The sequence below is a fragment of the Gymnoscopelus microlampas genome (genome assembly GCF_963454915.1).
Source record: "Gymnoscopelus microlampas genome assembly, chromosome: 14".
In the NCBI taxonomy this organism is placed as follows: Eukaryota; Metazoa; Chordata; class Actinopteri; order Myctophiformes; family Myctophidae; genus Gymnoscopelus; species Gymnoscopelus microlampas.
This window is the reverse complement of record NC_139951.1, coordinates 39,692,573-39,717,572: the sequence shown is the minus strand read 5'-3', so window position 1 is coordinate 39,717,572 and position 25,000 is coordinate 39,692,573. Positions and strand designations below refer to the sequence as shown.

The 25,000-nt window shown below is 44.2% G+C and overlaps 2 protein-coding genes across 3 annotated transcripts in view; one reads left to right on the top strand and one right to left on the bottom strand.

Annotated features, from left to right (window-relative positions):
- dock1 (dedicator of cytokinesis 1) overlaps window positions 1-25,000 on the bottom strand; it is a 480,313-nt gene that overhangs the window by 260,933 nt on the left and 194,380 nt on the right. The gene's annotated exons all lie outside the window — the stretch shown is intronic.
- insyn2a (inhibitory synaptic factor 2A) overlaps window positions 1-25,000 on the top strand; it is a gene marked incomplete at both ends in the record, with an annotated part of 46,240 nt that overhangs the window by 17,296 nt on the left and 3,944 nt on the right. Inside the window, one exon of the mRNA XM_084079265.1 lies at window positions 1,214-1,285. Within this exon, the coding sequence (XP_083935391.1) occupies window positions 1,214-1,285 (72 nt within the window). The remainder of the gene's footprint in view (window positions 1-1,213; window positions 1,286-25,000) is intronic.

The window sequence follows — 25,000 nt, the reverse complement described above, 5'->3', positions numbered from 1 at the left end:
CGCGCGTGTGTGTGTCTGTGTGTGTGTACGTGCGTGCGTGTGTACGTGTGTGTGTGTGTGTCTGCGTGTGTTGCCAGGAGACGGCGGCTTTCCTCAAAGACAGAGTCAGAGTCCTCCAGAGCAAGAGGTGCTCACTGCTCAGACAAAAGCTTAAAGTGTGGTTGTAAACGATCTGTTTTTATGTAAAAAAAGATATTTTGTTAAAAAGATTCCGATGCTGAGTGTTTGCTTGGGGTGTATCCCTGTCTCTCCAGCTCTTTAGTACAGTGGTTTCTCAACCTTTCCAGGCCGCGACCCCCCAAAGTTTACAACGTCTCGCAACGCGAGGCGTTGTGAGCTTGTAGATCGGCTATTTTCAACATGTTTGCCTCTTTCTTATATCATTTGACAATTTGAACAGTGTCCAAATTGTCCCCCCCCCCCCAGCACAAAATATATGCCAGGGAAAGCAAAGATTTGAATAGGGGTTTTGTGGCCCAATAGGTTGGGGGGGGGGTCCTTAACAGGAAAGTGTTTGAGAACCACTGCTCTAGAGCAGTGGTTTTCAACCAGTGGTCTGGGGACCACCAGTGGTCCTTGAGGGGGTACCAGGGGGTCCTCAGCGACATTAGTTAATATAGCGTCATAATCATTTTAACCACTTAGCTTTGGCTATTCAAAAATAACAGAACTACAAGCTCTCGGTGCCGCGCTATGAGCTTGTAGATCTGCTATTTTTGAAAAATCTTGAAAATGTGTGCATAACTTTGAATACATATTTGTTTTCAAAGCGAACATTTTAACTACAATCTCTGCTTCTGGGGTTCCCTGGCACAAAACATTTTCAGATGGGGGTCCGCGGGCAAAAACCTATCAATTTAGGGGTCCTTGGCATGAAAAAGGTTGAAAACCACTGCTCTAGAGTGAGTACAAGACACCTTGGGGTTGAACGTTTAGTGCAATATGACCAAAACAAAATGTTTTTGGACTGTCCTGCAAAGTGTCCCTGCCTGCCTGTATTAATTTAAGTCAACCTGAGTCAGGTATAATAATGGCCAACGGGGGCTAATCAGGGTATAACGGAGCTCCATTCGTCCTCAAAACGTCGTCCTGTTTAACCACGGCTGACAAACAAAAAGAGACAATGGAGGAGGGTGGTGGTGGGGAAGGGGGGGGGGGGCTACAGAACAAGTCTCCATAATGACTCATTCGCACCTCTTTATCTTCCCCACAGCCTCTCCTATCGGACCGGACAGGACACGGCCAACTGTGACACGTGTCGGAACAGCGCATGCATTATTTACAGGTTTGTGACTTGTCCTTTTCTTTGAAGACGATTATCTAAATGTGTCTTTGTCCTTTCTCCTTGAGGAAAGGGGGGGAGGGGTATGTGGGGGGGGGGGGGGGGGGGGGGGGGGGTGTAGTGGACAGGAGGAAAGGGGGGACGAGGGGACAGGAGATGACAGAAGACTAATGCGGGTCGACCAGTAATGAGCTGCACAGGGACATGGGACATTCAAGCTGTGGTGGAATAAATAGGTTAGGTTTTGGACTTAATGGGGTTAAATGGTAAATGGTGCATTTATATAGCGCTTTTATCCAAAGTGCTTTTACATAGATTGCGCATTACATTCACCCATTCAGACACACATTCATACACCGATGGCGGAGGAAACCATGCAAGGCACCAACAACCTGCTCATCGGGAGCAATTAGGGGTTCAGCGTCTTGCTCAAGGACACTTCGACACTAATTCTTCTGGGGGAGCCCGGGATCGAACTGGAAACCTCACGGCTACCATCCGGCCACTCTATACTCTATACCCCTGAGTTCACCCAAAAAATGACAACCAATGAAGCCGACCTTTAGCCCAATGTTAGACTTAGGCTATTCGAAAATATCCGAACCCATGAGGCTCCATTTGGTGCCTAATCTATCATTTAGCTGGGGACCCCCTGTAACTCCCTCAAGGACCCCTGGGGGTCCCCGGACCCCACTTTGAGAACCAATGCAGTACAGTACTTGAGTAAAAGTACTTAGTTACTTTACACCACTGCATTCAAGTAGGCACGATCCCTCGCCACCTCGATCGGTGTCTCTGTCTTGCTCTCGTGTTGTGAACCTGGCCGTGCTGAAGGGGCCACTTGGCAGGTTTAGTGTGAGGCGTGAGCACAATGAGGGAGACAAGGGCACCCGACACACACACACACACACACACACACACACACACACACACACACACACACACACACACACACACACACACACACACACACACACACACACACACACACACACACACACACACACACACACACACACACACACACACACGCGTGAAGAGAGCCCAGGAAACACGGGAAAAGAATGAGAGAGAACAGGGGGCAGAGGGGTTGAACATCGTGAAATATGATTAATGCGCGCCGTTGCCAAGCCAACTGAGCTGCTCAAAGTCCTCTCAATTACATCAGAGAAGGACCCCGGAAGAACGCTTCTTCTCTCTCTCTCTCTCTGTGTGCGTGTGCATGTGCGTGTGTGTGTGTGTGTGTGTGTGTGTGTGGTGGTCTTGCAGGTTTGCACAGTGCTGTCACACAGGGGGCTTTAATCAGACTCTGGGGTTCAGTCACAGAGTGAGAGTCAACCCATGGGGGTTCCTCACTTTACCCATTAAAGCCTGAGGCGCGGATTCTACCAAACAGTTGTTTTAAAAAAACTATGTTGCTATATCAGTGGTTCTCAAACTTTGTCATGTCAAGGACCCCCAAAATTATATGCATTTGGTCGTGGACCCCCCATCTCAAAATGTTTTGTTCCAGGGACCCCCAGACGCAAAGATTTGATTTACAAATGTTTGCTTTAGAAAATATATATATTCAAAGATTTGCACAAATTTTCACGATTTTTTAAAAATCTTACAATGACACAGATGCGTTCCCGGTCTTAAAGGGTTAAGTCAGGTCTGCATAACACTGTGTGGGTGTGCGCGTGTGCATGTACATTTGTGTGTTTGTGTGTGTGTGTGTGTGTGTGTGTGTGTGTGTGTGTGTGTGTGTGTGTGTGTGTGTGTGTGTGTGTGTGTGTGTGTGTGTGTGTGTGGGGGTGTCTCCTTCTCTGTGTGTTGTAGGAAGAGACAGGAGAGCAATGCTTGATAAGAAGTTAGTTGTGCATCGAAAATAGCCTACAAGCTCACTAACACGTCGCAGCTATTCTCAACCTGCAACATCTTCAAGCAACTAAGGCCTTGTTTAGACTGGCAGCCAAAATCCATCCCAGATGTGATGTCCGATCCAAACAGTCGGATTGTTTTTTATGCAGCAGTCTGAACAAGGCTCAAGGAATAAATGTGATTCGATCTGATCTGCAAAAAAAGTTTCCATGTGGGTTGGGTGCTGTTCTGAATGTATAAAACCATTCTGAAGAAATCTGATTTGGGCTGCTAGTCTGGCCATATGATACCATGAGATGATATTACTTCATTATCAGCTCTCGCAGAACATTTTCTTGCGACTCAGCAGCCACGTATGCAACACATAATACACACATTTGACAGAAACAAAGCAAAACAAATTGCATACATAAAAACATGATGACAAGAGCAATGTCCACCGTTCAGCCTGCCCCTGGCCAGATGCTAAATGAAGCCTCAAAATCTGACCTTATTGTATTTTGGAACGCCATATCTCCTTCCTGAAGGCAGCAACATACGTGCAGTACCTATATTCCCCATTCAAAACATGGCAACAAGGTGTTTGAAGTGCATGTATTCCTTGTCAACCTTAGCATACTGTCATTACATGTAGATGCATGTCTCTCAAGTGGTTGCCTAAATACATGTAGCCTAAGTATAAGTCAAGCGTAGAGAGGATGAGATTGAGATGTAAAGAGGATGCAAAACAAGGGTTGTGTTCTAGTCCAGTTTTTCACAAACGAGGGTATGTATGTACCAGAGTATTGGACTCGAGTCATAGTGACTCGACTCGAGTCTGACTCGAGTCGCATATTTGACGACTTGCGACTCGACTCGGACTTTGAATGTAAAACTTGCGACTTGACTCGGACTTGGAAGGTAAAACTTGCGACTTGACTCGGACTTGGAAGGTAAAAGACCAAGGAGACTTGAGACTCGACTCGACTTGCTAGCCAATGACTCCCGACTCGACTCGACTCGAGACAAGATGACTCGGACGACTTGTTTTGTCATCGGAGTTCCCCCCCATAATAAACACAGCAGTTGAGATTTCATTTGGCCAGAACTTTCTGAATTTTACTTGAATTCTTATAATTGTAATGTTCATATGATCTGTAAAGTTTATATTTTCATTTGTTATCAGTCATGAATTTATTCATAATTTATTATAATTTATATTCTTATTTTCTGTAATTTATTTCCATGCGCAATCGCGCATAATAAACAGCGCAGTTGAGATTTCATTTGGCCAGAACTTTCTGAATTTTACTTGAATTCTTATAATTGTAATGTTTATATGATCTGTAAAGTTTATATTTTCATTTGTTATCAGTCATGCATTTATTCATAATTTATTATAATTTATATTCTTATTTTCTGTAATTTATTTCCACACGCATCTTCAAGCCACGGTGCCGTAGATACATAACCGTAAAACTCGCCCCAAAACACCATCGCCCCCATTTGTTTTCGCGGACCAGCGGTTCTTGTATTCCTGTATTTGTTTTACTGAGGATAAGGTTAGAAATAAGTTTACGGTTAGCCATGTTATTAGTTTTACTGAGGTTAAGTTTAGGAATAAGGTTAGGTTTAGGCATAGTTTAATGAGGTTACGTTTAGGAATACCAGGTGAATATCACCGGATTTCCCCTGGGGTGACTGTTTTGGGGCGAGAGTTTTGGTGTTTGTCTGCAGTGGGCAACAGCGCATGCGTCCGCAATAATGCTATCAGGATCAGATTATTAGATATTATTATCAGATATTAGAGGTATATTGGGTACCAAATATACTTACCAAAGAAGTTTTACTCTGGGAAGGTTTTCAGACTCATCCATTCATTGCACTGACCCAAGTTTATTGTAGGCCAAAGATTTATATATTTGTAATGGTTAAGGTTTCTTTATACCTGCCCAATAATCTCTCTCTCTCTCTCTCTCTCTCTCTGTGTGCGTGCATATATATATATACACACACACACACACACACACACACACACACACACACACACACACACACACACACACACACACACACACACACACACACACACACACACACACACACACACACACACACACACACACACACACACACACACACACACACACACACACACCTCCTTGGCAGTCCATCGTTGTCGAAGATGACGTAGCTTCCTTGCGTTGTGATGAGTTTGTCAGTGGTTATCTTTGCTGGCGACGATGCCACTGTAGATGACTATGAAGCCCGATTCTGGAACCACATATCCTACCACAGGCAGGACATGCGAGGCCTGGGTCAGGAGGCTGAGATGGTACTGGGTCAGCAGGAAGGTGTCTTTGCTGGCGCCGCGCCGTCCTTTGCTGGGTGCGTTTCTCCTCAAGGTGTGTGACCCCTTCGAAGCATAAAGAGCGCCAGAGTGGCCGATTAGCTGCAGCTGACTCCAGATCGTTGGGCTTGATGTTGCACCTCTTTAAAGTCTGTTTTAGTTGATCTTTGTACCGCAGCTTTGGACCACCGGGCTTCCTGCTGGCTGACAAGATCTGTCCATAAAGCACCTGACGGGGCAAACGGCATCCAGGCATCCGGATGACGTGGCCGACCCACCGGAGTTGCCTCCGTGCTATGGTTGCCTCAATGCTGATGGAATCAGTGCGTTGGAGAATGTCAGTGTGAGGGACACGGTCCTGCCAGGTGATGCCAAGGATGCGTTGGAGGCATCTGATGTTAAATGCATCAAGGCGTCTGATGTGACGCCGATAGACAGCCCAGGCTTCTGACCCATATAGCAGTGTAGACACGCACACTGCCCTGTAGACTGCCACTTTTGTTGGTGTTCTTAGGTGGTTGTTTTCAAACACACGAGAGCGCAGTCTGCCAAAGGCATAGGAGGCTTGGTTGATACGGGCCTGGATATCATCGTCAATTTGGCAGGAGGGTGTCAATATGCTGCCGAGGTAGCTGAACTGCTGGACAACCTTGAGGGGAGTGCCGCTGATGTTGAACACGGGGGGTGGAGATTTTTCTGGCGCCATGATCTCTGTTTTGTGGATGTTGATCACAAGACCTAGTGAGTGGTAAACAGAGGACATGGTGTCCAGGGCACGTTGCATGGCAGCTGGGCTGTGGGCCAGAAGAGCACAATCATCTGCATACTGTAGCTCGAAGATGTTGCTGACCAGGGTCTTAGTCTTGGCTTGAAGGCGTCTGATGTTAAACAAGCTCCCATCAAGACGGAACTGTATTTTCACACCACCATCTTCCTGGATGGACTTGTGGAAGAGGAGTGTAGCTGCCGTCAGGAATAGATTGAATATCACAGGGGCCAGTACACAACCCTGCTTCACCCCGACTTTCACAGGGAATGGGGGAGATTGTTGGCCACCAACAAGTACAGATGCATGCATGCCACTGTGGAACTGCTTGAGGATGCTGAGAAATTTTGGGGGGACGCCAAACTTCTGCAGTATAGTCCAAAGGATTTCCCGGTCCACTGTATCAAAGGCCTTAGTGAGGTCAATGAAGGTGATGTAGAGGTCCTTGTTTTGCTCCCTGCATTTCTCCTGGACTTGACGCGCAGCGAAGATCATGTCCAGAGTGCTTCGGTTATTTCTGAAACTGCACTGTGTCTCTGGGAGGATGTCCTCTGTAATGTGCGTTGTCAGGCGAAACAGCATTATCTTCGCAAGAATCTTGCCAGCAACAGAGAGCAGAGAGATGCCACGGCTGTTGCCACAGAGTGACTTGTCTCCCTTCCTTTTGTAAATGGTGACAATGTTGCTGTCTTTCCATTCCTGAGGAATTGTCTCATTATGCCAGGTGTTGCAGATGAGATGGTATAGCTGTCGTTTTAAGAGGTAGCCTCCCTTCTTGAGGATCTCAGCTGGAAGTCCATCAGGGCCAGGGCTCTTGTTGTTTTTAAGACTCCTGATTGCGGAGAGAACCTCAGTGAACTTAGGAGGTTCATCGAGGGAGAGAACAGGTGGAAGTTCTGGGAGGGCATTAAGGACAAATGGATCAGAAGGGTTTCTTTTGTTTAGCAGGGAGTCGAAGTGCTCAGCCCAGCGCTCAAGTATCTGCTGTTTGTCTTTGAGTAACACAGAACCGTCTGCAGATCTCACTGGGACGATGTTTTGCCTTTGTGGACCATACAGAGATTTTACAGCATCATAGAAGGCATATGTGTTGTTGTTATCTGCATGCCTCTGGATTTCTTGGGCTTTTCTGAGCCACCACTCGTTCTCCATGATCCTAAGCTGTTTCTGGGTCTCACTACGGGTGGCTTTGTAATGAGAGAGGAGAAGTGGACAGTGAGGGTTGGAGAGCAGTGAGGCGTGGGCTTTGCGCTTGGATTCTAAAAGCTCCTGTATTGCAGTAGAGCTATTATCGAACCAGTCTTGGTGTCGTTTTTGGGTAAAGCCGATGGTTTCAGAGGCAGCTTGATGTATTGTTGACCTCAGTTTTGCCCACTCACTTTCCACATCAAGGCCACTGTTGTCCTTCGCCAGGGTGGCAAGCCCCTCTGCCAGTTTGCTGCGGTATTGGGCTATACAGTCTGGAGAGTCCAGAGCCCTGCAGTTGAGTCTCTTTCGAGGTTGCTGTTTCTTGTGTGGTGGTCGAATTTTCAGCTTGAGTCTGGATTTGATCAGCCGATGATCAGTCCAACATTCAGCCCCACGCATGGCCCGGGTTATACAGACATCATTTTGGTCACGTTGCCGGACGATGATATAGTCCAGTAAGTGCCAGTGTTTGGACCTGGGATGCATCCAAGATGTGATGTACTTCTTTTTCAACTGAAAGATGGTATTGGTTAAGATCAGCTGATGTTCAGAGCACAGAGTGAGGAGTCTGAGGCCGTTGTTGTTTATTTTCCCCGTCCCGTGACTTCCGATTATTTGTTTCCACAGCCTGGCATCAGCGCCTACTCGGGCGTTGAAGTCACCCATCAGAACAAGCTTGTCAGAGTCAGGGATTTTAGATAGAGCGGCATCAAGGGATTCGTAGAAGGCATCTTTGGTGATGTCGTCAGCATCCAAAGTGGGGGCGTAGGCACTGATTAAAGTAGCAAAGCGGCCTTTCACCAGGGGGATACGCCAGGTCATCAGCCGCTCACTAATGCCTTGGGGGGACTCAGGGATGTTACTGAGTAGTCTGCTTTTTACGGCAAAGCCAACTCCATGGAGCCTGCGTTCCTCCTCTGGAAGACCCTTCCAGAAGAAGGTGTAACCTTCACCGACTTCTGTGAGTGAATCCTCTCCAGAGAACCGAGTCTCACTAAGTGCCGCAATATCTATGTTGTACCTCTTGAGCTCATGTGCAATGAGGGCAGTTCGTCTTCGAGGTCTCTCTGTCCGGTCTCGAACATCAAGGAGGGTGCGGACATTCCAGGTAGCCAGATTCAAGGTCATGGTTTTTCCTTTTTTTCGGTTGCCAGATTCAAAGTCATTGATTTTTCTTTATTGTTTTTGCGACCGCAAATAGAGATGCCTTGGTGACTGCGGTAGGCCACCCAGGTGAGGAGGAACAAACAATTTTTGGGTCACCTTTTCTAGACCCCTCCCCTATGAGGGGTGAGCAGTGCGGTCCCTAAATAGGGCTGCTCAGTCGCACGGGCTGCTGCCGAAGGAGGATGTTGTTCCATCCCATCTTCACAACGACCATCATACCCACGCCGCCTCTGTGCAGGATTCAAGCTAAGAGCTTCCAGTCACATCCTTGACCTGCCCCCGTCACTTTATCCCATCGCCAGAGGACTTCTATGGTGGAAGCTGAAGCCTGCGCTACGAGTGGATTTAATGTGAGGGATGGGGCGCGCAGTTCCTTCCCCCACAATCTTGGCCACACCCACCGTATTCCAGTGGCAAGAGAAAAGACTCAGGACGACCTTCGGGTGAGTGAGGTTGCAGGGGGCTGCCAGTGTCTCCATTTTTCAGAGCCTGCCTATGTGTGCCCCCAGGCACAGTGTTTGGATCGTACTTAGTCTGGCACCTCCCCCTCGACCTTACCGCCATGGGTGACCCTACCAGGAGCCGAAGCTCCCGACGGCATCGCTCTCAGGTTCATTGGAACACGCAAGGCTCTCCACCACGTCAAGGTGACGATCCATGGAGACTACACACACACACACACACACACACACACACACACACACACACACACACACACACACACACACACACAAACACACACACACACACACACAGAGAGTATATCTAGGTGTGCCCTGGGATCTTTTGGCTATGCCAGGTTCTCAAAAAGGTTGAGAAACACTGCTTTAGTGTAATTTAGCCTTTCCCAAGTTCTAACTAAATTATCAGACATGTAATGTTTTAATGGATAAATGAACAGCTTTATGCTGGTTTAATTCTTGACTTTAAGATACAGTTTCTCTCTTCAAGATATAAATCTGAGTGCTTTGTGGGTGGGCTGGGGAACAATAGTAGTGAAGGACTTGACACAACCTTGTGACTCGACTTGTGACTCGGCTTGACTTGCCCACAACAGAAAGACTTGGGACTCGACTTGGACTTGGGACCAAATGACTTGGGACTCGACTTGGGACTCGAACCTGAGGGTGGATTGACTTGGGACTCGACTTGGACTTGGGACCAAAGACTTGGGACTCGACTTGGGACTCGGACCTGAGGGTTGGATTGACTTGGGACTCGACTTGGACTTGGGACCACATGACTTGGGACTCGACTTGGACTTGGGACCAAACGACTTGGGACTCGACTTGACTCGGACCGGAGCGACTTGAACAATACTCTGGTATGTACCCAAGGAGTACGCGGAGGTACTACAGTGGGGGTACGTGAGAGAACGTCAAAAATGGAACATTTTATTTTACTGTTATGTTTAAGGTTAAACATTGAAAACCGTGTCAAGCTGCTAATCTGTGAGACCAATTTACATCAACAACTTGACTAAAATAAGTGGTAAAAGGCAATACCTATGTTGGTGTTAAGCCGTTTTATTTTGAACATAATTGACATCAAAGCTAGAGTCCCATCCTTGCAGGCATCAAGCTCGCTGGGCTTCACGGCAAAGGAGCCATTACTCGTCTGGTGTGCCGGGCCGTGGAGCCAAACCACCTGCTCCATGAAAGGCTCGCCGTAACAACTGAGCCTCCCCAGCGCCTAAAGTCGAGACACCCATATGTGCCTGCTGCATGGGAACTCCTGCAGCAATGCAGTGAATAGAACATCAGTGCGGCAAGATGGGCGGATTACTTTTGGAGCATGGAGTGGGAGGTAAACACCTCTAGACTCATTGACTTCATTCCAGATGTCGGTTTTCCCCTTACTGGGATGGACCTGCCTATACTGGCATGGGTGTGGCTTAATCAACTACGGACCAGCGTCCGGCATTTCCGCTCACCCATGCACACACAGATGGGGTTTGACTCCTAGTGCGACCTGTGAGTGTGGTGCAGAGGAACAGACAGCAGACCATGTCATTCTGGAATGCCCGATGTATCGGGCTCCCAATAGGACGCATGGCCTGCTGTATGTTGGGTGACGATACGGTGACGTAGCTGCTGGAGGTGTGCCCAGAAATATAGCCCGGGTGAATCACCCCCAGGCCGGGGTGGTAAAAGGAGGGGCGGCAGTGGCTCAGGGCAGGGTAGAGTGGCCTTCCTCCACCATCGGTGTATGAATGTGTGTTTGAATGGGTGAATGTAAACGCACAATCTATGTAAAGCGCTTTGGATAAAAGCGCTATATAAATGCACCATTTACCATTTTTACCATTTAACCCATTGAGACCTGAAGCCGATTCTACATGTCTCCTAAATCTCAACAGTTTTCTGAAAAACGTATGTTTCTATATCAGTGGTGCTCAATCTTTTTCATGTCAAGGACCCCCAAAATTATATGCATTTGGCCGCGGACCCCCATCAAAATGTTTTGTTCCAGGGACCCCCCCAGAAGCTAATATTTGAGTTAAAAATGTTCGCTTTAAAAATATACATATTCAAAGATTTGCACACATTTTCACGATTTTTCAAAAATAGCAGATCTACAAGCTCGTAGCGCGGCACTCGGTGCCGCGCTATGAGCTTGTATATCTGCTATTTTTGAATAGCCCAAAGTGTAAAATAATGTTTTTTAGCTCAAATCTAAAAATGACACAGTTCCAGGTCTTAATGGGTTAATCAAAATGTACTCGGGTAAAGGGGTTACTTGAATTCAGAAAAGCAGGGAAAGGCCAGAAATGTTTGAAAACCACTGTTCTGGTGTAGCGATGCAGCCGCGGGCGGCTCAGACAGCCCCTTGAAGACTGAAGAGGCATCTCAATCATCCTCCATCTAGCGCTCTCAATAACGCATAAGCCTCCGGACAGACTAAAAGTGAATTTGGAATGACAGCTGAGTCTACTTTGCCCGTATGAGGGAGGTACTGTACGCAACTATTTAATATAGAGCAGGGCTGGGTAACTTTGATGATGGAGAGGGCCACTATATTTGCACACTCACCCCCAGAGGGCCACTGTCGAGCAGACACGTCTTATCTCCGTATTTTAACTTTTTTTCGTAAATGAATACCGTACTTCCATCATTCTATGTCACACAAAAGTAGCAAAAATAGCCGATCTACAAGCTGGGACGTTCTGTATAATGAGTACTTTCTACTCTTGGTACTCTAAGTACGTTTTGATACCAATACTTATGCACTTTTCCTCAAGTACATTTTTAATTCCGGACTTTTACTTGTAACAGAGTACTTCTACATTGCAGTATTGATACTTTTAGTAAAAAAAAAAGTTTTAAAAAATAGTGTTTTTTCCACCACTGCTCACATCCACCGCATACACACACACACACACACACACACACACACACACACACACACGCACACGCACCCGCACACGCACACGCACACGCACACGCACACGCACACGCACACGCACACGCACACGCACACGCACACACATACACACACACCTGAAAGAAAAAAAAACGTTAACTCTGGCTACCATATCCTCCGCCTATCTATCGCCTGCACTCCATCTGGCTCAGATGAAGAGCTTCATCTGTGAAGGAAGAAACAGAACATAGAAGCTCACTCTCTCTCCTCCCCCTTTGGCTCTTGGCAGAATTTCAACATCTTTGCTATCGGCCAGAAACCTTGTATGTCCAAAACTGGAAATACTTTTCAGGAAATGCAAGGGAAAAAAATGACCTGTGTTCCAATGGGATCCAGCCTAGTTATTTTAGGCAGAAGCTCTTGTTAATTGGTTTAACTTCTCATTGGTTTCAATATTTATAAAACCCACACACTTAACCACATTAAAATTCACTTTCCAAATGTTTCAAAAATAGCAAAAAAAATACAGTAGCAGATCTACAAGCTCACAACACTTGTCTTAGTCGATCAGGTGATCGTCTATTTAATAGTACAGTATAGTAGCTCGGCTATTTTCACTATGTTTGTTTGACACTTTACTAGAAATTGAAGAAGGGCATTAATTTGCAGGGGGAAAAAAAGGTAAAACGCCAAAATATGGAGATACAAGGTTTCTGCCTGACAGCAACGACATGATAAAAGAGCAGGAATTGGTGATGCCTCCTGAAGCTGTGGTTCAATTGACCGGGGGGGGGGGGGGGGGGGGGGGTTCTCTTTTAACCCTTTAAGAATGGGAACGCATATGTGTCATTTTAGATTTACTTGGCTATTCAACAAGTAGCAGTTATACAAGCTCGTAGCTTGTAGATCTGCTATTTTTGGAAAAAACGTGAAAATGTGTGAAAATCTTTGAATATTTATACATTTTTAAGCAATCATTTGTAAAAAAATATATTCAAAGATTTGCACAGATTCTCATAGTTTTTCAAAAATAGCAGATATATACAAGCTCATAGTGTGGCACTCGGTGCCACGCTATGACCTTGTAGATCTGCTATTTTTTGAAAAGCCACAGACATCTAGAAATGACACAGGCGCGTTCCTGGTCTTGAATGGGTTAAGAGAGGCTCATGCCACGGTGAATTGTGATGATTGGACACAGAATCAAATATAGCAGCAGCATTCAACACAGGCACAAGGCACAGGGATGACATGGGAATCTAATTACTTCCATCTCCATGAAAACAGCCTCTCTGTAGGTGGATGAGCACAGTGAGTGAATACACCGTGTGCGTGTGTGTTTGTGTGTGAGCGCGTGCCTACAATATTAGGAAAACATGTGATATGCGATCATCACATAACTCTAAAAGAAGAAAAATGGTAAATGGTGCATTTATATAGCGCTTTTATCCAAAGCGCTTTACATAGATTGTGCATTACATTCACCCATTCACACACACATTCATACACCGATGGCGGAGGAAACCATGCATGGCACCAACCTGCTCATCGGGAGCAGTTAGGGGTTCAGCGTCTTGCTCAAGGACACTTCGACACTAACTCTGGGGGAGCGCCCCAGCCCGGGATCGAACTGGGAACCTTGCGGTTTCCAGTTCACTCTACACGGCCACTCTGCCCCTGAGCCACTGCCGCCCACTTTTGCTAAATAAAAAAAGTGCTTTATACATGGGATTGTTGAAAAGTAATATGTAAATTGCTTCTGTGATATGTATATTGCACATGTTGATATAGCAATAGTGAAAACTTTTCGATATATTGGGCAGCCCTAATAGTCACCACCATAAAAAAAGAAGATTGCACCACGCTACTGAATGTGATCTCATACAGTACGTTGGTCTCCATGTTCTATTTGAAATGTCCGCGCGTCGCCATCTGTATTCTCCTCCAGCGTCCTTCTTTTCCATCTGCACTTCATCGCGCTTCATCAGCTAACCGTGTGAGTGAGTTCAAATGAACTTGTGGGTGGGCCGTGGGGGGGGGGGGAATTATAACGCTTAGCGCGACGTGTGTGACATTGAGGGAGAGAGAGAGCGGGAGAGAAAGGGCGAGGAATGAGGATTATAGCTAAAATCACTCCACCTTTGCCAGGTGATGCGATGAGAGAGAGCGAGGGGGGAGGGAGAGACAGAGAGAGAGACAGGGAGAGAGACGGGAGGCAGTGGTGGAAGAAGTACTCTGCTATTTAAAGTAGCAATACCACAATATAAAAATACTCTGTTACAAGTAAAAGGCCTGTGTTCAACATGTTACTTGAGTGAAAGTACAAACGTATTGGCATCAAAACATACTTTTACCAAGAGTAAAAGTACTACAATTTTTTGAAAATAGCAGATCTACAAGCTCACAACGTGTTGCATCGCGACACATTGTGAGTTTGTAGATTGTACCCTGTGTATAAAATAGGGCTAAAGTGGTTAATGTATGTTTTATAATGTAACAATTGACATCTGCAAAGTAACTAGTAACTAAAGTTTTCAAATAATTGTAGTGGAGTAAAAGTACAATATTTACCTCTGAGATGTAGTAGTGGAAATACAGTAGTGGTACAGTATTTGAGTAAATGTAGTTACTTTACACCATTGGAGAGGGGGGGAGGGAGACAGAGAGAGAGAGAGAGAGAGAGAGAGAGAGATGGTGTTGAAAGGCTGGACGTTACAGCAGATTTTTAAGAGCGTTTCATTTCTTCCAGGACATTATAAGGCATTAAGTTACAACGTGCTGCATGATGATCCACAGTGCATCCATAAAACCCTGTAATCTCATTCTCCTCACTCTGTGTTGATATGGTGCTAATGTGCTGATCAAACAGGGAGATATAGGTGCAAGCTGCTTGTGATAGAGCTTGTGTGTGCGCGTGTGTGTGCGTGTGCGTATGCGTGCGTGCGTGCGTGCATGTGTGTGTGTGTGTGTGGCCCACCGTTCTAATGCTTAATTCATGATCGTTTGTGACGACGCCGTGCGGCTGAAAAAAGCCAATCTGCACGCTCAAAACGTGCCGCGTCAAGGCGCTTCTCGAGCGTGCAGATCGGGGCTTCTTTAGGCGCGAGAGATGCCGTCTCGAAAACAAATTATGAATGGGGGCTTAACCCAGCCGTTAGCCTGTGTGTCAGAAACAGACAACTGCTGCTGACAATTTACATAATTATCTGATGTAAAAAAAAGAAAAAGAAGGGTGAAAAATGGCTTTGAATAACTAACCAGTAAACGATAGAGAAAAAAAAAACTAAACAAGACAAAACAGAGGAGTTTTTAGAAAGGAGGGGGGGACATCTATTGAGGGAGTGCATGAAAATCAATTAAGCGTGGCTAAGGGCTAAAGCACTGATTACCTTATAACATATTGTCGTCTGAAACCTTGTATCTCCCATATTTCAACTTTTTGTGTTGAATGAACGCCCTAATTCAGCGACGTATCGTGAGCTTGTAGATCGGCTATTTTCAAATAGCCGACGCATATAAAGTGTTGACGTGGTATGTGTGTTCTGTAATAACAATCAAAATCTGCAAAGTAACTAAAGTTTTCAAATCATTGTAGTGGAGTAAAAGTATAGTATTTGCCTCTGAGATGTAGTGGAGTAGAAGTAAAAGTACTGAAAATTGGAAGTACTCCAGTAAAGTAAAAAAAAAAAACTCAACATGAGTACATTAAGCACTTTGAGATTTCCTGTAAATGTAAAGTGCGTTATAAATAAAATCCATTATTATTATTATTATTATTATTAGTTACTTTACACCTCTGCACGAGTGTCGCACAAAAGTAGTGATTTTTTTTTGGCACATACAAGGTTTTCACTTCGACAGCGGTGATATGGAAATTGCCAAAGCGGCGGGGCTGCCGTTGCCACACCACTACGCTGCTAGGAGGGGAGATATCTCTCTCTCTCTCTCTTTGTGCGAAGGAGCCCGCTAATGATATTTTCCGCCGCCGCCGCCGCGGCGAGCACGGTTGCCATAGTTACCGCAGTGATACTCGCCGGGGACGGACGACGTGTTGGATGTCAAGGGGGTTTGGTTACAAGAGAGAATATGGCCCCGTGACCTTGGAGAGAGGAGGAGCGGGAGATTCCAGAGAGATAATTTAACTACTGGATTTAATACGTGTAAGAGAGTGAGCGAGAGAGAGAGAGAGCGAGAGAGAGAGAGAGAGAGTGAGAGAGAGAGAGAGCGAGCGAGAGCGAGAGAGAGGCAGTGGTGGACTAAGTACTTCGATTTTGTATTTTGACTTAAATGAGTAGTTCACCCAGAAAATTACTTATTTTCTGTCAATTACACACCCCATGAAGCCTTGAATTATTGGGAGTTTTTTTGTTTTTTGCCGTTCCTAAGCCAATAATTTGATGACCGGGTCATCAAACAGAGATTAGTGGAATGTATAGATACCTGTAGATATTTGGCTTAGCCGCTTGAACCCCAATGCCCCCCCACCCCTACTCTGGGGGGGAACAACCACCAAAAAAATATCAGATCTACAATCTCTCAAAGAATCGACAGGAAGTCACATAATCTACATGGTCTATATAGGAAATGTTACATTATAGCAAGGGTTCCCAAACTTTTCAGACCGCAAGCCCCCAAAATAATCATATTTGAACTGAGGACCCCCTTGACAAGCACTTGGAATTGTAGGCACTTTTGACTCGGTTCCACAGATAAATATCGTGAAAATAGCCAAAATACAAGCGCACAACCCCGGCTATTTTCACAATGTGTGCCTCTTTCTTATGTAATATTTGACAATTGGCCAAATGAAAGTCATTCAATTGTAACTTTAGAAATGTGCAGATACACGTACACTGTACTGTATGTTGGTTTGGTTAAGTGAGAAAACAATATTGCACATAGATTAATCTGGGGACCCCCAAAAATAATTTGGGGTCCCAACACCCAGTTTGGGAACAACTGCATTATAGGAATCTACGGCCATGGAGAGAACAAATAGAGAGAGCGAGAGAGGAAGAGAAGGAGAGAGAAAGGGAGGGACAGACATGGGAGGTTAAAACCTGACATGGACCAAAGTGCCTCCACCAATTTGTCTCTGAACCAGCAGCTCACTCTGGGGAAATGCCAGCACTGTTCACCCACAGCTTTTGGCCACAACAAAGAAACACTAACCAAGAAATGAGCTGTGTGAGGGTCAGTGTTGCCAGATTATGTGAGAGAAACAAGTCTTAAAGAAGCAACTAGGCCACACGAGCACTTTAAACCTCTATATATACACATCAGCTATTTGAAACTAACCGTTCTACAAACTCACAATGTGCCACGTTGTGAGCTTGTAGATCTTCTATTTCCAAATAGCTGAAGCAACACAGCTGAGTAAAACTGGTTGCTTCTTTTGGGCTTGTTTTCATAGACCTGGTCGCTTGTTTCACTCACGAAATATGGCAACTCTGGCACAGAGTGACATGGCAGGGCACATGATGACAGCACCGGTAAGACATGCTAATAGCATGGCCTAGGCAAAGGGAGGCTAATGAATCTTTCAACATGGAGGAAAACAAGGCTATTTGAATAATGTGTCAAAGACAAAATGGTTTCCCCGTTTTTCACTCTGCCTCTGTTTTTCTAATGAGCCTCTTGAGAATTAGATTTTATATGTCCATGGACACGCAAGTCTCAAGGCATTGGTGTACCCAAACACTTTTATAAGTAGTGAAAATAGCAGATCTACAAGCACACAAGTGTCACAATGTCACATAGCTACACATTGTTAGCCTGGTTCCAGATGAATCTGCCATTTGCAAAAAGAAAAGTTGCCCTTGGCAGATTAGGTCTGGCCCCTCTCAATAGAGATTGTATTTCTCTCCCTCCGAAGTTGTGAGGGACCAATCAGGGCCCAGTATGCAAACATGGGACGGGTTTATCACCAGAGGCATTTTTTTTTATTTGACCCTCGGAAATGCAGGTTCCACACAGAGATTCCAGACTACGCAGTAGATATTGAGCGCATTGTGAGCTTGTCGATCAGCTATTTTCTAGTTTGGGTTCTGGTTTGGAGTAAACATCAAATTTCTCCCCAGGAACCGATTTTTGTTTGGGGCCTCGAGCTAAAACGTTTTGGGAACCACTGATCTAGAACAACACGGATGACATTAAGGAATATGATCAGCTTATCACACAGTAAAAGCCCTGTTTACTTCGGTGTACCACGGTGCATAAAATTAACCATAACAAGTCATATCACAGGGAGGGGGATGAGATAAGATAACAAACAACTGTGCCGTAAATCTACGGGGCCGTTCAAATATTTACTGCAGAGAGGAAAGTGCCGGCGTTTTGTTTAATCCTTTAAGACCGGGAAAGCATCTTGTGTCATGTTAAGATTTATTTTGGCTATTCAGAAGTAGCAGATAAACAAGCAATGAGCTTGTAGATCTTCTATTTTTTGAAAAATTGTGAAAATGTGTGCAAATCTTTTAATGTACATGTTTTGAAGCAAACATTTTTAACTCAAATCTTTGCTTCGAGAACCCCCATCTCTAATATTTTGAGATGGGGGTCTGTGGCTAAATACTGTACATTGTGGGGGTCCTTGACATGAAAAAGTTTGAGAACCACTGATATAGAAACGTATGTTTTTTTCAAAAAGAAAACTGTAGGATTTAGAGGACATTTTGTAGAATCCCCAGGAGCAAAGATTTGAGTTATAAATGTTTGCTTTATTTGCAACAAATTGTTCATGATTTCTTTTTAAAATAGCAGATCAACAAGCTCATAGTGCGGCACTCGGTGCCGCACTATGAGCTTGTATATCTGCTATTTTTAAAAGCCCAAATTAATAAAAAAGATGCGTTCCCCGGTTTGAATGGGTTATGGATTTAGTAGACAGACAGTAATACGTCTATGGAGGTTTGTCAGACACGCGGAGAGAAGAAATACTGTGACAGAGCGCTAGTAAGAAAGGTAGCGGCAGGGTGAACTTCCAAAGGACAAAACGGAGATGGATCGTAGCCAAACAGTATCGCAGACAAGAACAAACTTATACAACCTCATCCCAGGTAGGGATAAAAAAGGATAAAACGCGGTATACTGTATTGCCGTGTTAACGCCATGTCAACAAGAAACAATATCAACATCAATCAAAACAAAAGGTCAATTTACCTCCGGGAGGTGGGGGTAGGTAGGGGGTGGTTAAAGGAGGTTTGTACTGTATTGTCACTGTGATTTACTCAAGATTACTTGTATGAGTATTTGTGATTTACTAGAACAGGGGTCTTCAATGTTTGTTTCAAGCCCAAGGACCCCCTAGCTGAGAGAGAGATGAAGCAGGGACCCCTCACTGTATAAAAGTGTTAAATAAAAGTTCCAATCACACAAAGATTTGGCGGCCCCCCCTGTAATAACTCTGAGGACCCCCTAGCGATCCAAGACCCCCTGTTGCAGACCCATGTAGGCCTACTAGAAGACTTGAAGACTCACAAAGAAACATGGAAGGGAGACAGAGAGTGGATGTAGGCCTGAGCAATTAACAAAATATATCCAAATCCATATTAACAACCAATAACCAACTTAATGCTCATGCAGGTTAATTGAATAATCAAGAAATTCCAATATATTTGTTATAATTGATTTGTCTGATTAACCACTTAATCCTGTATTTAGTTTATGTTTGTTGTACAATGGTGGCATAAACAAAACAACGAAAATAGCCAATCTACAAGCTTTCAACATAATTGCTCTGTTGAGAGTGCAATATGAAGGCGCAATGTATAATAATATAAATGTATTTTCAATCGTTCATTAATCATAATTGAGACAAAAGTTTGAAATAAACATGATATCGGTCGCTACTGTATGAAGACACAGAGCCAATAAGAACTGCTCAGATGTTAAAGGAGCTACACCATGAATTTAAAAAATAATAATAATATTTGATATCATATTGTTTATGTCCCTCAAACGTTTTTCAAAAGGTTTGAGCCTAAATCAAGCCTCAGATATACTCATTCCAACTAACTTCTCTCTGGCTTATAAAGCACTTTCACCTGCAATACCACATTGTCCTGTTTGGCGAGGGGCGCTATTGAGCCAGTTTGTATGCATGTTATGTCCTGGTTCTGTGTGGAAAAAGTAAAAAAAAAAAAAAAGAAACATTTTTAAAAAAAATTAAAAATGAAAAACTTTTTTTTTTTTTTTTTTTTGGATTTTATTTTTTGGTTAGAACTGAAAAACGGGAGGAATTGTTCCCAGACGTGACGTAGGGTGGGGGAACAAATCTGACGGACTGTTTTCAGACCAATTGACATAAAAACCACAGATAGCCTATGAAAGCCTGCATGCTCGAAGTCGGGTATTTGTTGGAACAGAAGAGAGGTGGGGGAGACCAAAAACACACAAAAATGAAGAAAAAGTTAAAATTCATGGTGTAGACCCTTTAAGTGTGGTCTTTTAAGGTCACATAGTCTATGGATCTGGGCTTCAGGAGATGAAAAAAAGATGCCGGCATAAAGCCTGATTTATATGTGGTTGCACACCAGTGTTGTGTGCCAAACATATACCCCATTTTGTGAGCTTTGTTGTTTTTGGCCGCCGGCGCAAAACCAAAGTATTAATCAGGCTTAAGATGTGGTAGAGAGAGAGGTATAGAAGTGGAGATGGAAACAGATCATTCCGTTTGTGGTATAAAACAAAAGAAAAGGTAGCCATAAACAACTGTAAAAGATGAGGACAGGATAGGGGCATTATGTGACTTCAAGCATACAGAGTATACATCTTGTTGGACAAAACAAAAATGGCATAAAAACATAGCGTGCCAGAAAACCAACCAAAATGCTGGGTTTAAAGAAAACTGGTTCTGACACCGCTGTGCCCCCGCTGGGTACGAGGCAACAGCAATAACAGTCACAGCTGTATTAGCAGGGGTTTTCCCTGCTTAGAGGCATGTCTGGCACCCCCCAACGGGGTATTAGACACCCCCCAAAATGATAAGAGGAATTACAAAGAGAGGAGTGTAGTCAAAGCGCACCAAATCAACAAGGACATGCCACCGCGCTACCAGCCACAAAGTGTTCACACCCCTACAACTACCGCGGCCAGGCAAGGAGGCCTACCGTAGGTAGCGTACCTACCGTAGGTTTCTGAACAGCTTCCACCCCGGTTACCAGTGTTGATTTTGACTAAATATATTGACAATTTTGGCAACAAATAAAAACTAGACTAAAATGCTAGGGAGGGACTAGTGGAGAAGAGATCCAGTAGAACTAAAATAGTTTTAAAAAATCGTTTTATTTGGTTGTGCTTGGGTGTTGCGCTCTGAAAATAGCAAATCTACAAGCTCACAACGTGTCGCGCTGCGACGAGTTGTGAGCTCGTAGATCGGCTATTTTCAGCATCCAACCAAGTGTAAAATCAGCCATTATGACGCTATCAAGGCGCCGCCAAAATACATTTTAGTCGACCAAATCAACTGTAGATTTAGTCGCCTATAATCTTATGATATTTAGTCGACTAAAACTAGACTGACAGTAAGACATTTCAGATGACTAAAATATGACTAAAACGAAATGGAATTTGATTCAAAAGACTATGAGTAAAACTGAATCAAAAATTGCTGTCAAAATCAACACTGCATCAGATCGCTGGGAAACATACCTGATTACTGCATGTCACCAGGCTGGCCATAGACTTGTCCTTGTGGATCTAACATTTAGATTTTACCTGTGAAAGTCATCACGCTATGTGGACCATTCTATGTGAACCTGACAATGTGTTGATACTCTTTTGCACATTAATGTCTAAGCTCATCTACATCAAACAAAAAGGGAGGAGGGCGCACACACCAGTATTAATGAGGTGCTGCTGACCTTGATAAATAAATACGAGAATAAAGAAAAGGCTGCACACACCCGTAGCCACGATGCAGGATTTATTTGAATGGGAAACCAAACGTTTCGACCTCGCAAGGTCTTCTTCAGGGGATGATTCCTTTGCGAGGTTGAAACGTTGGGTTTCCCATTCAAATACATTCCCATTCAACTAAAATGAGTACACATGGCTACGAGTGTGTGCTGCCTTTTCTTTATTCTCATGAGCTCATCTGCATACTTGCTGCTAATGTGGACCTATAATGTCTACCGAAGTGTCACCACTTCGCACCTTAAGTCTAACCTCATGTACATACTGTACCCGCTGGTTTATGCTGTACGTGTTTGTAGATATCTTAACACATCGGGTGCCGATCACGGTCTGAACCGTGTGTTTACATAGTAGCGCTCTGGTGCCGTTCACGGTCTGAACCGTGATTTCAGTCTTCTTTTTTTTTTTTTTTTTTTTCTCCGCACGGGCGGGGCTAGAGCAGCTCTGGGAGTACCCATTGTGATCTTGAGAAGGAAGGGCCAGATAGATCACCGGAAACAAAAACATGGCTTCCATCCGCTTCCTGTCTATTTCCTTCTTTAAAACGCCTATATCTCCGAATCCGTTTTCAGTGGTGAAAACCGGTCATGCACGATCCGCGATCCCCCCCCGTTGTAACTCGCAAGTGAAATGTTATGGTTCCAGGCTGTAGCCAGGGTCATCGCTCAACATGAATGGATGCTTTTTTTTTACGTGGATTTGCTTGTCGTGGAGTCTAAAGCTTTAAACAGCAAAGAACAGTCAATGGGGAGAATGCTGACACCCAACGTAAGTTGTTATGAAAAAATGCTGGCACCCGATGTGTTAAGAGTTTTGCCTATCCTTCACATGTTTTTCTTTACCGTTTGATTTATCTCCTCGCTCTCCCCGCACCCCCCCACCACCCGAATCTTGTTTTTACTCCCTTCTTTCTGAAAACAACACAAACGATGGAGCTACAGCACAAAAACTAATTCCACCCACTTCTTTACACCTTTACCCTGTGTGACGTTGTGATTCAAATTCTGATAAGAATTGAGAATAGAATATGTATCCTTGGTGTCTAAGTAAGACAAGCTCTTATTTGTCAATCAAAAAGATCAATCGCTCGCTAGGCTTGCAGCCAATTACCTGCTCCTTCAAATGGTTTATGGCATTCCACTCCCCTATCCCTCAAATCCACTCCCTTCCCCTTTCTGTCATCATATGAGGCAAGAAGACAGACTCCTTGCCTTTACTGTTGCATGTAGTCACGACACAGATGGATAATGCTTATTGTCATGCATCACATCCCTTTTAACGGCCCACTCTGAGCCGGGGGGGGGAAATGTAGTCAATGGTGTAAAGTAACTAAGTACATTTACTCAAGTACTGTACTTAAGAAAAATGTTGAGGTATTTTTACTTTACTGGAGTATTTCCAATTTTCAGTACTTTTACTTATCCTCCACTACATCTCAGAGACAAATATTATACTACAATTATTGAAAACTTCAGCTACTAATTTTTTTGCAGATATAAATTATTATATTATAAAACATACATTAACCACTTTAGCCCTATTCTATACATACTAGGCTATTATGCGATGTGTTGTGAGCTTGTAGATCTGCTATTTTCATAGATTTTAGTACTTTTACTGTTGGTACTTTAAGTATATTTTTATGCCAATACTTTTGTACTTTTACTCAAGTGAATTCTGAATTCCGTAACCTGTAACGGAGTACTTTTACATTGCATTATTGATACTTTTACTTAAGTAAACCTTTTACCACCACTGGAAAAAAAACCTGTAGTAGGTCGTACAGTCAAGAGCTGCCCTATCACTCTTCTGTATGCATGCATATACAGTATGTATTTATGTGATGTGATATGGAGACAGGGCTCCCATTAAACACTGCAGAGTAGCAGATTCCACACAAGCAGAAACAGTATTAATTAAACACTCTACACGAAGCCATCTTTTATAGCAAGATGAAATAAGTCCTGCCGATTTTGTGGACAGACGCGCGCTGCCTCGCTAATGATTCTGGGTGACGCACAGATAGCACGGACTGGCTGATCACAGGGATACTTTGATGCGCCGTGTGCGTGCGCTTGTTGCTGGATTAGAGTCTTATATACGATTCCTCTGTTGTCTCACAGCCAAAACAAAGAGATTCTCAGTATGCTTTAGGAAACTTACAGATGTTTAGTTTGTTTGTGTGGTGGTTCTAATAGTTAGATCACTATGCGTTCTCATGCATGCAAAGGGATGCAAGTGCACGTTTGTGCGCACGCGCGCGCACACACGCGCACACACACACACACACACACACACACACACACACAGTGGTGTAAAGTAACTAATTACATTTACTCAAGTACTGTACTTTTACTTTACGAGAGTATTCCAATTGTCTATAATTTTACTTCTACTCCACTACATCTCAGAGGCAAATGTTGTACTTTTACTCCACTACAATTATTTGACAACCACTTTAGCCCCATTTTATACCTCGGCTATTGGAAAATCACAATGGCGTGATCTACAAGCTCAATGTGAGCATTGAAACATTTGAGTATACGCACACGCGCACACACACACCCCCCCACACCCCCCCCCCCCCCCCCCCCCTCCCCCCACACACACACACACACACACACACACACACACACACACACACACACACACACACACACACACACACACACACACACACACACACACACACACACACACACACACACACACACACACACACACACACACACACACACACACAGAGGAGTGCTTTGATATCATTTTAATTAGCTGGAGCCCAGTGATTAATGGCTAATAGCTCAGTGTTTCCTTTCTTGTGTGTAAAGACCTGAGTCAAACAAACCAATGCAAAGTGCTGAGTGTCCAGCAAGCAGCCATCCCATCCAGTCAGTGTCAAAGGACCACGCTTTAAGTCCACTCTTTTCAGTGGTGGAAACTTGGAAAGGAAACTGAGCACATTTACTCAAGTACTGTACTTGAATACAATTGTGAGGTACTTGACTACTTTACTGCTTCAATTTTCCATTCTCTATTCTTCTACTACTACACTACATCTCAGAGACAAATATTGTACGTTTTATTCCCCTACAATTATTTAGAAAAAAGTTATGAATCTGCATAGTTA